The sequence below is a fragment of the Pelobates fuscus genome, chromosome 8 (genome assembly GCF_036172605.1).
Source record: "Pelobates fuscus isolate aPelFus1 chromosome 8, aPelFus1.pri, whole genome shotgun sequence".
In the NCBI taxonomy this organism is placed as follows: domain Eukaryota; kingdom Metazoa; phylum Chordata; class Amphibia; order Anura; family Pelobatidae; genus Pelobates; species Pelobates fuscus.
This window is the reverse complement of record NC_086324.1, coordinates 144,164,723-144,183,240: the sequence shown is the minus strand read 5'-3', so window position 1 is coordinate 144,183,240 and position 18,518 is coordinate 144,164,723. Positions and strand designations below refer to the sequence as shown.

General features: G+C 39.4%; 1 protein-coding gene across 1 annotated transcript in view; it reads right to left on the bottom strand.

Moving 5' to 3' along the window:
* Positions 1-13,937, bottom strand: part of FAM20C (FAM20C golgi associated secretory pathway kinase) — a 152,908-nt gene extending 138,971 nt beyond the window's left edge. The window contains exons 1-2 of the mRNA XM_063430380.1: positions 12,854-13,937; positions 5,937-6,124 (exon numbers count right to left, since the gene is read on the bottom strand). Coding sequence (XP_063286450.1) covers positions 5,937-6,124; positions 12,854-13,410 — 745 coding nt within the window. The 5' untranslated portion in view covers positions 13,411-13,937. The remainder of the gene's footprint in view (positions 1-5,936; positions 6,125-12,853) is intronic.
* Between the last annotated feature and the right edge of the window lie 4,581 nt (positions 13,938-18,518).

Genomic DNA, 18,518 nt, shown 5'->3' with positions numbered 1-18,518 from the left:
TAAGTGGTTTTTGAGATGTTTGGCACAATATTGTTGAAGGCAACAATTGTAAACCTGCTACATATAACTGTACAGGACAAATATGTTGTCTATTGTTACACACTTTTTGTGTATCACAGAAAGCAAATAAAGATTTTTTTTTTTTAAAGCAAGTAAAGTGTCTACCAATTGGTGGAATTGTAAATACCATGTATTTTTGATATGTTACAATGCCATTTTGTGTGCTCCTAATGTTTCCTATAGGACTTTCCATTTGACACCCCACACATATTCTACAATCTTCTCACACATACTGCATTTACCCTAAACAATTATTCAGCACTGTGCTGTCCCCATCCAATATTTCCCATTTTCTCACATTGCCTACATACGTTGTTGCCCCTCATATAATGACATACAAATCCTATTGCCCCTAAATATATTGCACCACATGCTGTAACAATGTAAGGGACATACACACAAACACAGGGAGAAACACACAAAGGACAATACTTATACAAACTGCAAAGACAAACAAATACAGGGACATCCAGTCAGTCAAGCATGCAGGGAGACAGATACATATACACACATAGTAGCATATATCTTGGTCTATCCTACTCACAGTTCTGCTGATTGGACTGTGAGTTGCAAACAAAAATAATTTACAGTACGGTTTTTAAGTGCATATTAGGGATATATGAAAAACAAATGTGGTTTGTAAATGTATATTCGAGATATATGAAAAAATAATTGTGTATGCATGATTTTAATAGCTATGGATATAAAACCACAACCTAGATGGTTTCTCTGAAGGCTAAAATAACTAAAGGGCAGATACTAAGTTATTATAAATCACATATCCAAACATCTATACAAACTTAGTTCTCAAAATGTTTTGATGATCATGGATTGCACACCTTGATACAAATGCCCTCATGGTGAACATTCTACTTCAGTTCAAAGGATAAGGTTTTGTGGTCCAAGGGATAGACATATTATGTTTACTTAATGATCTATGGGAAACTTTGTACAGTGACCAGTTAGAGAGACAATAAGCTTTTTTTAAAGGTATCAGTTTAGTTGTCTTTACAACAGAGACAGGAAGACAACAATATAATTTCTGTGTGGTGGGTTTTAACTGGGTACCCTAGATGGAATAAAGCCCACCTGTGGCTTGATCACTTAAAAGACCATTTCAAATGCAATAGCGCCTACAGTTTGTTGTAGTGTCTGGAGTACCCTGGCACCTTCCACGATAAGTTATCAAACCATTTGAGTATGGTTTCATAAGTTATCTAGGTCCTGATGGGTCACATCCACATCAAATGTACCGAGTCTCTACAGAGCTACTTGTGTTGAGGTTTATGATCGTAACATCCACTTCAACTGCATATAACAACAATAAATGGGGCAATATTTTCATGCAAATGTAGCCAACAAGCTCCCCTCCAGCTGAACTGTATTACCCATGATACTTATCAAGTATTTTATACACTTTCCCACTTTGTCGAAGACCAAGCCAGGACCATGGTGGAAGGCAAATCTAAGATGACATGCGTAGTATATATGTAGAAAATTGATGGAAGTGCACTCCACCCCTTGCCAAGGAATCCAGGGTGCTTAACTGGATATGTCCCAGTACCAAAGTGGACCAAATGTAATAGTAAAAATAGAAAATAAATCCAGGCACTCCAGATGAATTCCAAGAAAAAGGCAGTTTATTGGAACCAGCAGCTACAAAGCGACGTTTCAACCCCTAAGGGTCTTTATCAAGCTTGATAAAGACCCTTAGGGGTTGAAACGTCGCTTTGTAGCTGCTGGTTCCAATAAACTGCCTTTTTCTTGGAATTCATCTGGAGTGCCTGGATTCATTTTCTATGCGTAGTATATAAACATAATTATTTAAATTATTTTCTATTTTTCCCAGAAGCAAAACTGGGTAGATTGGAAGCTGGACATTGTACGACTCACCAATCAGGCCTGTCCTTTAACAACTTCTGGAATAAAAGGGAATCATGACATGTCACACACGTCACGTGTCCTTAAGGGGTTAAAGAGTGGTACTGGTGGAAGGTATGTGGCTTGAGCATCTAAGAGCTGTAGTCCGACTCTACGGATCTAGATTACTTGTTGACTAGCTCTGTTCTTTTACACGACAGGACTAGATTGGGTTCCTTTACTTAATGACTCAATCTTCAATCGCTTGTTTGGGTGTTACAGCTATACAATATACACCTGATTAGTATTAAAATGTTATTGAAGAAGATGTTTTGCTTTACTATCTTAAAAACAACCTCAAAAATTAGATAGAAAAGGCAATGTCAAAAACTGATAAGGCTCTTGTTGCTGTACATTCACATGACCCTTCTTCTGTTTCCTTAGCAGTTGAAAATTATACATCGTGCTAAAATAAATGTGTTTTTTTTTGTTATGTTGTGGAACAGGGTAAAAAAACAAACAAAAAAAACAGGTCAATAAGATTTGGTTGATTTGATATCTTATGTAACAGCATGCAATGATTCAGACCATTTAGACGTATAGGAATGTAGTTAATGTGTTAAACACATACATTTGGATTTACAAATAATCACGCCAAAGTATTCACTAAATAAGCTACATTGTATATGGTAGCCAAGTGTTACAACTTAAAGGAACATTCTCAAAGCACCATAGCCACTACAACGTGCTGTAGTGGTTGGTTACGGTGCCAGCAATACCCTGGCACCCCCCATTGTAAGTAGTCAATCTGTTTTAGGATGGTTTGACTTGTTACCTAGGGTCCTCCGGGCACAGCTTCCAGCCTCCACTACTGCTCAGTGAGCTCTCTGCCTGAGCTAAACCCCAAGAAGCAGTATATATATATATAAAAGAATTCTTCTCTTCTAATTTAGAACATATCAATAATCTAATAAAAGCGTACTAGTGAAGAATTAATTATTCTCACCTTCAATACTCCCTTAATACACAAATGCATTCACATATATTTTTTATATAATACACAATTTATTGTATGTCACTTAGTACATAAAATGAAATCAAGGTGAGCAATAGAAATTAAAATTAATATGGTTTGCAATGCCAAAAATCCATCTGACTATATATGTATGCTTCAACCATTTTTGTCAGTGATCAGTGACGTATATAGATTTTGGAAGCCCTAGTTCAGTAATGGTTTATACTTATAACCTGCCAACATAAATATACAATCACGTACAGTCACATACATAGACACACACAATTACAAATACACATAGTCACATATATACACAAACACATAGTAACATATAGACACACAGTCATATATATCAGGGGTGGGCAATCCAGACTAGTCTGTATGTATGTAATGGTGTGTCTGTGACTGTGTGTGTGTGTGTGTGTGTGTGTATGTATATATATCCGGGGTGGGCAATCTGCAGCCCTCCAGATGTTTTGGACTACATCTCCCATAATGCTCTTAGGGCCATAATGCTAGCAAGGCATCAAGGGAGATGTAGTCCATAACATCTGGAGGGCCACAGATTGCCCACCCCGGATATATATACATTCATACTCATGGTCACATACATACACACACACACAGTCACAGACACACAATTACATACATACAGACACACACACAATCACATACAGGTACACTGTCACATACAGATATTATTTTCTATTATTTCTATTTTTCCCATGTGTCCTGCATTTCTCAAAAACAACAAAAAAACTTGAATTCTGCCACCCCTCCCTGTAGTGGCTCTAGGCCTAAGTCCAAATTATGTACCTGTTTGTGATGTCATCTAACTGCAGAGGAAACCTCAGAGACCATAAACATTGGTAAAAAAACGTAAAATGAAAAAAATAAGATAAGCAAAGAAGAACATGATATGTGAAAAAGTTATGTAGAGGACATAGATAAAGCAGAATGGGAAAGGCAGATTATAAAATATAAACCACATATGAAAATACATTTAATGCATTTTGTATATCCAGTGTGTTTTAATGTACTAATAATGAAATATCTGCAGTGTGCTACTTAAAACATCTCACAATGTCGTCACACTGGGATGAATCCAGTAGCTTTTGTAATAGAGAAAAGGTGAATTTATACAAATTGGTATTTTTGCCTGCTGGGTAACATCACAGCTAAATGCATGGTTTATTTAATCAGCATCATTAACCGTCAGTAGCAGACGCATCCAAGACAGGAGAGAGCTTCAGAAATTGCTGTTTCCTATCGACACCACACATGTCAATAAATGCTGAATATACAGACAACAGATTAAACACTGCCAGGTCTCCTCTGTGCAAGGTACAAAGGGTGATCTCGGGGAGAAAATTGCGAAGGTCAAAAAAAAAAAAAAAAGCCAGAGAATATAAAAAATAAAAGTGACAAAGCAATGGCATTGTCAGCTCCCTACTGGAGAGGAGAGATCTTTCTATTATCTAAAAAAATAAAGTTAAAAAAATAAAATTAAAATAAGGATATATATACATTGAGCTGTCCTGCCAATTGCCAGAAAATTGCAATATCAGCAGAACTTACACAATCGTAAAAGGTTAATCAGATGCATATTCTGTATTCTATCCTCATCTACCATACATTTGTCTTTTTTTTTTTTTTACCAAAGAAATCTCATCATTATGTGTATAGATTCAATCATAATGTCACACAGCAGGCTATTGCTACATGAGACTTGGAAGAACAAAATATAGGAGTGTGGACATTAATGAAGTCATTATCTGATGATAAATAGAGGTGATGGTCAATGGTCTGTACTCTAACTTTAGTGGACATTTTGCCAGTTAATATGCTAAACATTGTGGGAAATATAGTCTACAATTACTAGCATGCCAAAGATTAACCATCGTTGCCGTACCCAAAATATACATTCTATGATAAAGATACAAAGCATCACTTGTATAAGGAACCTGTAAAAGGATTAACAGACATCATTGGTACAAGCACAAAGCAAAGCTACTGTATCCCTGCACAGTGCTACTGTAAAAAGGGAAATTAGTTTAGGTGCTTATATAAACATTGACACCAAACTAATACTATGGATGTCCATTAACATAATTTGCAACCTTTATGTTACGAAAGGCCAACTCTGGTCGCAGAGTATTTTAGTCTGTTAAAGGAACACTATAATGTCAGGCATACAAACAAGTATACCTTACACTATAGTCCTGATGTGACATTTTAGGTGACCAGTCCCATTCCAATCGCACTGAAAAGGTGATTTTATTGACCTTTTCTCCCCCGCCACACCGGTCTTGCTACAGCTGTCCCAGCCTCCATGGCTGAGAACATCAGTCAGTCCCATATGAAAGCACTAGGCCACTAGAGGCGTTACTAGACACCAATATAAACACTGCCTTTTCTCTGAAAAGGCAGTGTTTATATTACAAATCCTGTAGGGACTTTAACTACATTAAGCTGTAGTGGTTCTGGTGACTATAGTGTCCCTTTAAGTAACAAACTGGTTAACCTTCCGTCGGCCAAAGGCAAACATTTTGACCTCTCAGGTATTCACAAGTTTGAACGCCTAACCAAGGTTTAGGCAACCTTTGACTCTCCAGATGTTGCGGACTACAGCTCCTCTAATGCGTTTACACCATAAATGCTTGCAAAGCATCAGACGAGATATAGTTCACAACATCTAAAGTGCTGAAGGTAGCCTACCCTTTCCTAACCCTTTAGTCTATATTTACTAAGCACTGAGCTTATTACTAAAGAACTGATGTAGGACAACACTGTGAGTTAATTTAAAGAACTCTTCTGTATACACCTGTAAACTCACTGTTTAGTGAAATAAATCCCCTTGAGTGACACAAGGCTATTTCACTTTTTTTTTTTTTTGGTTTAAATGTGCTTGCTATATTTCATATTTAAATATTTAAATAGCACTTTTGATTTTTATTCATGCAAAACAATAAAAAAAAGAAGAAGTGAGGAATCCACTTACAAACACTGGTGATTTTCTGAGTGGTAAGGTCTTGAAGCAAACTGCTGATAGCAGGATTCTGTCTAGAATATAGCTCGTATCGATTAATGCCAACGTGAAATTTTAACCAGTTTGGATAAGACTCTACATGTGCTTCTCCAGTGGGTAGAAATTCTTCTTCATCATTCCCTTCATTAGCTCCATTTTGCCTAAAAAACAAAACAAAAAAAAACACAGCTGTGATTTCAAGCAGCTAAGAAATGGGTCAATGTTTGGAAAAAACATGGGTATATTATTTGTTACCATTTAAAAAAAGAGTAATGTGATCTGTATTCTAAGAATAGATGTTCATCTGACTATTTAGAACAATTCGAGGACTCTACAAAGCTCAGAATATGAAAGAGAAAAATCTCGGAAACGTCAATCGGAACAATTAAGAGGCCCAAATTCAGATGAAAATTAGAAAATTTACTGTTATCCAACTTTAGCAAATCAAACTCTGAGCAGTTTTGTAATACACCCAAATAAAAAGTCTAAACTTATACAAAACTCAACATCTTCCATATTTATCCCATATGAACCTGTGGAGTGGGGGAGCGTATTCCAAGAAGAGGTGTGCCAGGTGACACGTACATGAGGCAGTACTGGCGTTTAGGGTGTGTGGCTAGTACGGGAGGTAATGTGTTACCCTGCACTAGTGAGCCCAGACTTGATAAGTAATTGGCCAGTTATCCACATTTAAACAAGATCCTGATTATTGTATTTAAAATAAAATAAAAACAACGCCTGATGTCTTCAAAATTAAGAGAAATAACCTGGGATGCTGGGAGACAGGTCTTATATTGGGCCTGTCTTGCAGGGTACTGGACATTTGGAAAGTTATGAGTGACATAGCTAGCCTAGAATTGGAGCCAAATAGTTCAGGGATTGCTCAGAATTAATTCCTATATATTCTCTTTAAATACATACATAAACTGTGATCTATGGAGAATGGAGTGGATGAGAACACATTACCTATAGCAGGGGTAGGCAACCTACGGCACTAGTGCCATACACGGCACTCGAGGTGTCTTTGCACGGCACTCAAGGCTGCTAGAGCCAAACAGGCTCTGGTCTATCAGGTAAAACTTCAGATATCGGCTAATCCAAAAAGGTGGTGAAGGACAATCCTCAATTTATGCATTGCAGCACATAGAAGAAGTGATCTCAGATCACTTCGTCCCAGCACTAGTGAATGGGAAACCACACAGTAGTAGAGCAGCACGCAGTTGCAGCTCCTGTCTTTGACATGTACCTGGCCGGCCTGGTCCCCACTGGAACCCAAGGAAGTCACCCACACTGCTAGATATACACAGAAATGCAGAATAACCCTTCCCACCATACAAATAATACAGACAGCCCACACACAAACATACACACAAACGCAACACCACTAACAATCCACATACATGCACACAACCCCACATGCAGCCTCTCACATGCAATACCCCAAACAGCCCCCACACACTACCAAACACACAATGTGACCTATCCATCCACACACACAATTCCACAAGCAGCCCCCATACACAGCTTACATTCATATGTATCATACACAATACCATAAATTACTCATGAACATATACAATATAATAGCTCATATACGAAAGGGCCGTCTTTAACACGGGGCAAACGGGGCAGCTGCACCGTGAGCCCTGCTGGCCTCAACTATTTCTCACCCCCCAGCCGCTAATCCGCACACTAAGGAGGCCCACCGGCTGGCCCATGCACAAAGGGCCACCTGGTGGGCTTCTGTCAGCAGAGGTCTGGTTGCACGCTGAGGCGCTTTAACAGCGCGAGTGGGCCCCTTGCTTTTCGGCAGCAGGCTGGGAGGAAGGGACGGCCGTGCATCACTTCCTCCCACAAAGAGAGGTGCGCGCGGGAAAGAAGAGTAGGCAGAGTGGAGGGGGGCTGGCCGAGAGAGCCAGACCCCAACTCCCAACACCTTCAGCCACCAGCAGGAAAGGTAGGAAACTGGAGGGTGGGTTTAAAAGTGTAAATTCTGTGTGTGTTAGTATGCTTGTGTGTGTGTGTGTCATTCTGTGTGTGTCAGTATGCTTGTGTGTGTGTCATTCTGTTTGTGTCAGTATGTCTGTCAGTGTGTGTGTCAGCATATCTGTGTGTGAGTGTCAGCATACCTGCGTGTGTGTCAGCATACCTGTGTGTGAGTGTCAGCATATCTGTGTGTGAGTGTCAGCATACCTGTGTGTGTGTGTCAGCATACCTGTGTGTGTGTCAGCGTATCTGTGTGTGAGTGTCAGCATACCTGTGTGTGTGAGTGTCAGCGTGTCTGTGTGTGTGAGTGTCAGCGTGTCTGTGTGTGTCAGCGTGTCTGTGTGTGTCAGCGTGTCTGTGTGTGTCAGCGTTGGGGTGGAGGACGTGATTGCACACCTGGGAGGGGGGACAGGGTCCAGGGGGCCTCAAGCAAATGCTTTTCCCAGGGTTCAGTCAATATTAAAGACGGCCCTGCATATATGCACATATACAACGATACAGAGCAATTACAGTAAAAATAACACAAGCTGAATACGGCAACATACACACCTCAATTTAAAAAAAAAAAAGAAATAAAACCGCGCGCTACGGGACATCACAATCCTATATCGGCACAGTGCTGCTAAAAGGTTGCCTACCCCTGACCTATAGCATTGGGAATATGAGAGAGCCTGACTTTCTAGCATGACTAAGTGGGTCAGGAGAAAAACACAGTTCAAGGCCCCATCCCACTGGCCGGCTGGGCCAAACCTCCACATCCCTTCTTATCTCAAGATGGGTCATAGAGTTCCATGTATTATTTAATAATGCCCCCCACTCCAAGAGGGATTACAGGTACTTAATGCCAAAATGCAAATTAATTGACATTCCCAAATTTAGCTTGAAGTAGAGAAATTCAGTATTATTTTTAATAACATTAGTTTGCCGATTCCACCTTAAAACCATTGCCCGCATCCGCTCCTTTCTTTGCAAGTTGCTGCTAAGGAGCTTGTCCATGCTCTAGTAATTTCTCGCATTGATTACTGTAATTCTCTCCTAGTTTGTCTCCCCAGAAATGTACTGCCTTGCTATAATTGGGAATGAATGCTACCATCAGGCTTTTCTTTCTGGTCGCTCCTCTCACACGTCACCCCTCTGTCAATCCTTATATTAAAGGGACACTAAAGTCACCCAGACCACTTCAGCTCAATAAAGTGGTCTGGGTGCCAGGTTCCCCAGGTTTTAACCCTTCAGATGTAAACATAGCAGTTTCAGAGAAATTGCTATGTTTACATTGCAGGGTTAATCCAGCCTCTAGTGGCTGTCTTCCTGACGCATTTAGTGTGCAGAACGTCCATTGGAAAGCATTGAGAAATGCTTTCCTATGGACTGTTTGAATGCGCACATGGCTCTTGCCACGCATGCGCATTCCGCTGCACTTGGGAGCTGACGTCGGCGAGGGAGGAGAGGTCACCAGCGCCGAGGGAGCCCGGCGCTGGATAAAGGTAAGTGGCTGAAGTAAGTGGCTGAAGTGGTTCAAGTGATCCTTTAACTTCTTGTATCCTATAGGAGTCAATTAAAAATACTAAACCTTACCTATAAAGCTCTAAATAACTCTTAGTGAAGCATTTCTTCACTAAGTTGTAGTTACGCCCCTTCTTGGTCTTTTCCCTTTACCGGTGACCTTCTTTGTCTGCAACTCGCACCCTTACTCCTAACACACGCTTGCAGGACTTCTCACGGGTGGCTCCATTCCTTTTGAACCGTCAAACTCTCCCCTACTGTTCAATCATTTGCAAAGTCCCTCAAAACACATCTCTGCAGATAAACGTATGGCCTCCCAGAGTAACTTGTATTTCACAAACCTGTCTTTTGTGCTCTGTTAAAAAGGTCACACTGCGCTGTCACCTTCCAGTTCGGCAACTTTCCCACTTTGTTGCTACCCCCTTCAATGCACTTCTTGTTGTGTTTTTATACCCCACCTCCTCTAGACTGTAAGCTCCTTCGAGCAAGGCCCTCATTAATCTATTTTTGCTTTAACATTTTATCACTGTCTCATTTATTGTTAAATTTCCGCTTTTATTATATTGTAAAGTGCTGCAAAATAAGTTGGTGCTATACAAATGCCAATAATAATAATGATAATTGTCCAGATGCTATGCAAAGTATACAACAATATTTAGGATTCTTTTATAGTAGCTGCTGATTGGCTGTGAATCGATTCAGTACACACAGGGCTAATCTCAGAATGTTCCCCCGAACTCCCTTTTGTAAATCATCAAACAGCAGTCTCCTAGAAATTGGACAATGCTGAATTCAGCAATTAAGAGACATACCAAAAGTATAAAAGATTACACCCAGTGCGTAGAAAGGGAAGGTATCTATTTCAGGGCTACTGTGAGAAAGAAGGACAGTGGAATTCAGGCACAGAGGACCACAACTCCCAGCATGCTTAACCAAATCTGTTTTGGTTAAGTATGGGTTGAGTCGCAACCAACAACAACTAGAGCTACAATTCTTGGTTTTATTGTTCGATTATTAAGCTTCCCTATACTACTCACATGGTTAAATATAGTTAACAAGCAGTAGAACTGAGAATGATCCTATTTTGCAACCATATGATGATGTCAGCAAGGAAAATGGTACACAATCGTCAGAGATGAGCAAAACAATCATTCTGTACTGTGTCCCATATTGCTAAACAGTTTGTAAGGATAGAGCTCTAGCTTAAGAGGACTCTGGTTAATATAAAAATAAAGATGTCTAGCTGGGTTGTAATTGTTCCTTTTAACCTTTTTAGTGCCAAACTCACTGTGCATAACTCACTAACAGTAGAAATATAAAATGTGAGTATCCCCATAGATATTCACCAGAGGCGATACCGGTGTCACCATCATATTATACAATAACCCTTTGAACTAGCACTATTTACCACAGGAAATGCTTGAAAATATTACGCAGGGCCTGTTATAAGGTGTAATGTGAAATATTATTTCATATTTATTGGTTTTGTTTTGTGTTCCAATTAAAATGATTGATGGTGTTAACCTTTGAGGCCCAAATGGCAAACACGATCAAAAATTACTACGTTTCCATAATCTATAAAACATTATTGTTATGAATTGCAGTCCTTGTCCAGACTTCAAATTACCAGGAGCCATAGCTCTAAGCACTGTGCAGCCATCAGGTACATTCCCCTTTGGTTTCCATGGTGATAGCTCCATATTTAGCACTAAACCCAATGCTGCTCCCTGCACATGGCCCATCTAGATATTTATCTCTAATGACATATTACGAATCAGCAAGTAAACAAGAAACACAATATCCCCAATACCACATTTCCACGTAGCCATATAGCATTTTAAACGAATTTAAATCCGTATACAGAATATGCGTCCACATTCATCTTCCTTTCATTAAGACTTAAATCCTGCAATTATCCGGTTGTTCAAGAGACAATCGTATTGTGATGTGGCTGTTTTTAGATAATACAATGCCGCTCAGGCTGAAAGGAAGCTTTGTTGTTCAATACTCAAAGCTCAAGTCATTTTTGTCTCATTTATTTTGCTTTCTACTCTCTATTTCATCAGGTAAGATGTCTACCTGGTCATTTGTTTTCCAAAGAGCGTTTCACTGGGAAAACCAAGGTTTAAGGGGTTCAACGCTTATGACCTGTGTGGCTTTGGTGTCCATCTTCACGTTTTTTTAATATGTACAATATAAACCCTTTGCATTAACAGTTGTGTGCATATCTCTTGCACCCAAAGGGTTAAACATGCACACAGTATGAATTGTTAGTAAAGAGGGTTCAATATTAACTACTCTTATCTGGAGTTATGTTTCTCAATCCTGCTAAGCACAGCCTTGAGGTAATTCTGAAGTGGACAGGGGCTCTTTAATTATATCAGTTTAATGTCAGAAATGAAAGGTATTTGATAAGAAATGTTTATATTAGCGGAACTTGTTGAACCATACACTGACAATGAGGGCTTATTCACTAAACAGCAGATTGCGATGAATAGAAATGTGTTTTCATTATACTGTGACTGACGGTGAAGCGAAAACTGAAGAGCAAAATTTAGACAAAAAAGTCCTGATTTGGTTAAAAAAATAAATGTTAAAAAAAAAAAAAATCTCTGACTCTGCATTAGTCGAAGCGTGGCTATTTTTGCCTACGTTTACGCAATTTGGTTTTTTAAATTACCTCCGTTCGCAGTTTAGTGGATAAACCGTATTAGCGATAGAAGTCTAGAAAAATCTGCGAGGGTTAAGGAAGACATTGCAAAATGATGTTAAGGAGAATATTTACACATTTTCATACTAATAATATTTTTTTTTTGTGTTTGTTGCTTTGGTTACTGTGCAATACAATAGCAGTTAAATGAACAAGCTTAACCTTTTGTACTATGCGTACAATGAAAGAGATATTCTTTTAGATACCTCAAGGCTTGACCTACTTACTGGTTCTGAATGAAAAAGAAAAAATATATAAACAATACAATATTAGCAAATAACTTACTCCAGCATCGCTCTTCTGGAAGTTAACCAACTGGTATCCGGCGTTGTGCAGCGCTGCGCAATAGGTTGGCGCCTTATGCTAGAACTTATGATATTAATAACGGATTGGACATTTAATATATCTGTGATAATTAAGCCCTCTGTGGCATGGGACTAGGCAAATCCCATTATCACATAGCATACATTTTATGTCGTTTGTCATTAAGCGGTTAAGATTATATATTAGTCTTTTTTACGAAAATCAACTATAGAAATGTAACTAGAAACCTAATTTATGTCCCATAGCCTTTCTGTAGTTTGAATATCCCTTGAAGCACAGAGTAAAGATATGAATGGGAAATGAATGATGAAACAGATTAAACATAGTATATAGAAAAACAAGAGTGGGATACATTTTGCAGACTTACCATTCTGGGTTTTCAGCAGCTTTAGGGTTAAATCTGATATCAGTGTTAACATTAAATAACACATCATCTTCTGTCAAAGGAGGGACAGCACTTCTGTAGAGAGGATGCTGAAACAGGGCAGCCAGTTTGGAGTATCCTGAACCAGGATGCATTTTGTTTATGATTCCATCTTGGATCAGCTGTTTCCTATGAAAATCTTTGATCATCTCACGCTGTTCCAGCTTTTTAAAAGGTTCATTTTTGTCTACGATCCCTGTGATTTTCTCCAAGGAGTGGGATGTGAGATTGGAGCTTGGGTCACTGCTGAAATCTTGGAGAATCCTCAAGGTGTGCTTGTTAGGCCAGCCAGTTTCTGCTGTGTTCTTGGGTCTCTGTTTTACCCAGCCCTGTGACTCCTCATTGGTGTTATGGGTACAAGAGCATCCCAAATCTCCATCACTGCTTATTGCTCTCTTCTCCAACTTTGGTAATAAATCTATCATAATATGCATTGTGCAAGCCACCAGAAAAATCATTAATATCAAAACCCTAAATTTGCGAACTAAAATCATCTTCATATTTTAATCTTTTTTTTTTTTTTTTTTAAATAGGCAAATCAACCTTTCTTTTTAACTATACAACGTTCCTAAAAGCTGCTCTTTCACAGAAAAAGCTTATACAAACATATACACACAAAAAAATAAAACAAATCGTAGATTAAAATGCAATCTGAACTAGTCTAAGAGATAATATACATACAATTATCCATCAGTTCCTTCTCTTGCAGCACCCCCAAAAAAAGGTTAGGTAAGGGAGAAAAATCTAAGGGGGTCAGTAGAAGGAAGTCCTCAAATAAGTGTTATTGTAAAATGAGTACTTAAAGTAGAGAGTGGTATGTGTATGAAGCAAGCAGTAGTGTATATAATGTAAAAATAGAATAAAAACTGTGTTAGAATTAGCAAAGCAAAAACATGAAGTGATAGACTGACAGGTACAATCCAGAATGTTTGGCTCCTACTAGGCTGATGTCTCTCTTCCCATCTCCAGTGAGCCAAGTCATTGATAAAGAAGAAATGTCATTCTGCCAAATTCATTGGCTTGGGGAAAAAAAAAAAAAATCTCCTAGGTTTTGATCCACCCCCCCCCCCCAAAAAAAAGAAATAATTAAAAAAAAAATCAGATCTTCCAATCACCAGGTCCAGAGGTCAAATAGTTTATTTAATGATTTATTATTAATAAATTATTTTTTTTGTACAAATCAGATCTACTTGATGCTGGCTGGAGACATTGCTGCAATAGAAGCTGAAATGTTGCACAGTGTCTAAAAGGGAGATCTGTGGATGAAACTCTCTCTTGCTGGCAGTCATCTGATTCACATGGGCTTGGCTTCGCTTGCATTTGCAAGGGCGGCGAGAGAAAGGCATATAGACCTGAATAAAAATAATCAAAGCAGGAATGGAGGTGAGATGAAGAAGGGAGGCTTGTTGGCAGGTGCAGAGTGCTATCCCTTCTCAGCTGAGACTAGCTGACTACTGATCACTAATGCTGCAGATCCAGCCCTCTGTGGGTGTGTTAAATATGATGTGCAAGGGATTGGAACCTGCCTTCTAAACGTCACAGTTTAGAGATTGGCTAAATGGATCCTACAGTGATAGTAACAGGACAAACCTCGACCAGAAGTAAATCTTTTTTCTTTTTTTCCTTCCCTCTCCCCTCTGTTATTCTTCTCTACATATATTTCTGCAGATCCAACTAGGACAAGGAGAGGGCGTCAGTTTCTCAAAGGTCTGCACAAGAGATCTATGCAAATCCTCTATTATCATGATTATTTGGTATCATTATATATATATATATTTTTTTTTTTTTGTATTTTTTTTTTTTCAACAGTTTTGCAGTATGATACATTATGATGGAATTTTGGGAGGAGGTGGAATACAAAGGCTGGTTGTTTTGGAAAACTAGCTAGATCCCTTTATTTTTGTTAAAAGAGAAACAAAAAATACTTTCCATTCACAGTACAATAAAATAATGATTGTACATAAATGGAGTAGTGCTTCATTTACTTGAGTTACAAGAAAAAGGTGTGAGTCTGAGACATTCAAATGGGTCTGTTTGTATTCCTTTTATTTGTCATGTATTGTATACAAAGTGGCACATTAAACTTAATCACAATGTTTTACATTGAAACAGAACAGCTAATGCTGCTGCAGAACCTCTTGTTAGTCACATCTGACAATTACCATTGAGAATGTTTTTAGAAAAAACTCTCAGGCTTAATATTTACTAAATTGAGGTTTGAAAGGGAAACTATAGTACTAGGAAGTTGTTTTCCTAGCCTACCATCCGTTGCGCCCACCGCTCCCCTCCTCCCGTGGTGCAGAAGGGGTTAAAAACTTTCTGTCACTTACCTTATTCCAGCATCGATGTCCCTCGACGTCAGCCGGCAGGGGGGACCTAAAGCACGTGCGCGGCGTGTGCCTCGCTTGCATTAGGTCTTCCCCCATATGAAAGTGTTGTATAATGCTTTTTTAAGGCGTTTTGGGTGACGCTGGATGTCATCATGCATAGCTTTCAATTTCACTACTTTGACCTTAAATTCATTTAGCATTCTCACCTTAGTGAATTTGTATTTAACTGCTCTCAAAGTCTACACCAGGGGTCCTCAAACTCCGACCCCCCAGATGTTGCTGAACTACAACTCCCATGATTCTCTGGCTATCTATGTAATTCAAAGAATCAAGGGAGCTGTAGTTCAGCAACATCTGGGGGGGCAGAGTTTGAGGACCCCTGGTCTACACCAACATATGTTCTGCAGCAGGTAAAGGCTTTAACAGCACCTCCCTCTATGCCTGGCACATGTTCTTTGAAAGAAAGGGTCCATACGTTTAACCCTTTAGCTGCCAGAGGGCAGTGTACGCAGCACGCTGTTCTCTAATATGTATTGTTTTGTAGGAGCTGTGATGATATGAAAGCAGTGTAGAAATCTATTTCTGTGCTGTTTGTGTACGGATTCAGTAGCAATCACTAACCCACACTCTTGCCAAATATTATAATTTCAGATTGCAATGTAGCTTTGGATGAAAGTGCTTGATTAAATGGTAATTGAGGGAGCAGGCTACATGCAGCGCCCAGCTCGCAGTTAGAACTATATTCATGAAGGATGGCTAGTTACATTAATATTGTGTAGTCGTCAGTCACTGTGTGTGCTGTTTGAGTTTGTTGTAGGCGGAATATCAGCCTGTCTGTTACTCTGGTTGTTCATTAATAAGCCGGAGTGACACAGCTCGGAGGGGGTCTTGGCCAAGCCCCATGTGATGCCTTCAAATCCCTTCTTGTTTTATTTACATTGATGATTATATATTGCTGACAGTCAAAATGGTGCTTTGTAAATAATAATAATCATAGCAGTAATGTGTTAATATAATACAAAATGTTAAAATGCATATGATCAGGAAGACGTAGCCTAATGTGTGAATGTACTAACTAAAGCATACATTTATTTCGTTTTTGTACGTTTTCGACGACATCTTTGAAGTTGTTATATGTTTGCTTATTGATGTGGTTATTACGCATCCCAACGGGTACTGTTTTTTATGTCATCATTTCAGCTCCAGTCGTAGGCACTGTGTATAATAGCTCATAACCAGCACTACTGCGTCTAGTAAAGCGTAAACACTGTTTCTAAAGGAGCTGTTTTTTAGGGCTACTTGTTGTGTAGTCATCTGACGCTGTCTATGTTATCACATACTCAATGAGATGTTGTGTTAGGCACAGAACCGTTTGAAAAAGGGTTGCACAGAAATATATCCTATGGGTTGCATGGACCAATTTGAATGTATGTGTATTAATGTGTGTTTTAGAGGAGCGATAATTATCACCATGTGTTGCTGTAGTGGTTATGGTGCAAGGAGTGTCCCATTGTGTGGAGGGCTTCTTACCGGGGGTCTCCTGGGCGTCGCTCCCTGCCTCTACTACTACCAAGGTCAGAGAAATGGAAGTTCCTCAGCAGGAACTTCCGTTATCTCCCCTGAGCTGAATCCTGCAGTGCAGGCCTCAACTTATTGGCTGAGAGCGTTAGCCAATCTGCAGTGTGTGATGCTCCTGACATGTTCCTTTAATATAGCACCTACAGTTTACTAGCCCCTTCATTTTTGAGCCTAGACGTTTTAGTTTCAATTTAACCTGTATTAACAGAATATTGTGTGCCATGCTTACCATAGGAAAGCAGGTGCTATTTGGGGGCAAAGTTCTACATTTTGAAAGATATTCTATTGGTTTCTATGGTGATTATTACACCTTATGCAGCACTTTGCTAGGGAATAGTCCCTATTTTTAAGTCAATAACTTATGGCACTATTTCCGTGCCCCTTCAGTAAATCTTTTTGGATTCATTTTAGACCAGAAGTTTTGCTCTTCAAATCAAGAGTTACTCCAATCTTCATGTTATGTCTGCCTGCCAAGCAAAAGAGGAGAAGGTGTGCTGTCGTTTACTGACTTTATATGACATTGAGGCTCTCGGTGTATCTGGGCCTCAGCCCAGATTAAACAGGCTTTATTTGTGTTCCACAAGTGTTGCAACAAGATAAATCGTAATTAACGAAAAAATAGTAGAACAGTCTGTGTGTGCAGTGCTTCCTTTAAACTACTGTATCATAAAAAACTTGTATATACACAAAAATATATCTTTTTCTTTGTGTTGCTCTTTCCTGTGCCAGGTTGTGATACAAATAAAAGAAAGGTTTGCAGACAGGGTGAAAAAGGGCGTCAAAACTATTTGCTTATTTCTGATTTATTTTCCGGTGTTGTGTCACGATTACCTCAAAAGGTGGTTTAGTAGCTGACTTGCTGCTGCTAGGCCAGAAAAGGGACTTGGCTGCAGTTAAAGGAACACTCCAAACACCTAAAACACCTCAGCTTTCCAAAGTGGTTTATGTGTACAATGCCTGACTCATTTGTCTTATTTTAAAATGAGAAATCAGCACATATATGGATACAGATATTTTGTCAGACAAGCAGATGGTGCTCTTTTTCACTCACTTTTAGTGCTTGCTCAGAGTGCGATTGAGAACTCACAGAGAAGCACTGATTTCAATGCTTCACTCAGAGAAGCATTCTATTTATGTACTGCATCAATTGCCACACATGACCTCTATGAAGAGCACTGATTTTACCCAGGAGATCTACCAGGGAAAGGTATCGCCACTCTAAAGAGACATACACACACCACACCACGAAGAACCCTCTCCACACATACTACACCACAAACAACTCAAACCACATACACAAACGACACCACAAACAACCTCCCCAATATGCAACCCCACAAGCAGCCACCTGTTTACACAAACCCACAAGCTGCACCCCCACATGCAAATCCCACTAGCAGTATCCCACCCACATACAAACGCACGGGCAGCATTCCCCAAATTCACATTCCCACAAGCAGCCCGCCATACACACAAAATATCACAGATAGAGTACGAGTGCCCCACGCATACAAACTCACAAGCAGCCTGCATACGCATACAACAACCCAGGCAGCCTCCCTAGACACACACACTCAAACTGCACTGTCTCTCAACCCGGTCCTACACATTTGTCCTCTGGTATTTCACTCATGGGGATGCCAGAGGCAAATTACAAGAAAACACAGAAAAAACACTTCATTAAATTGATTACGTTGCCT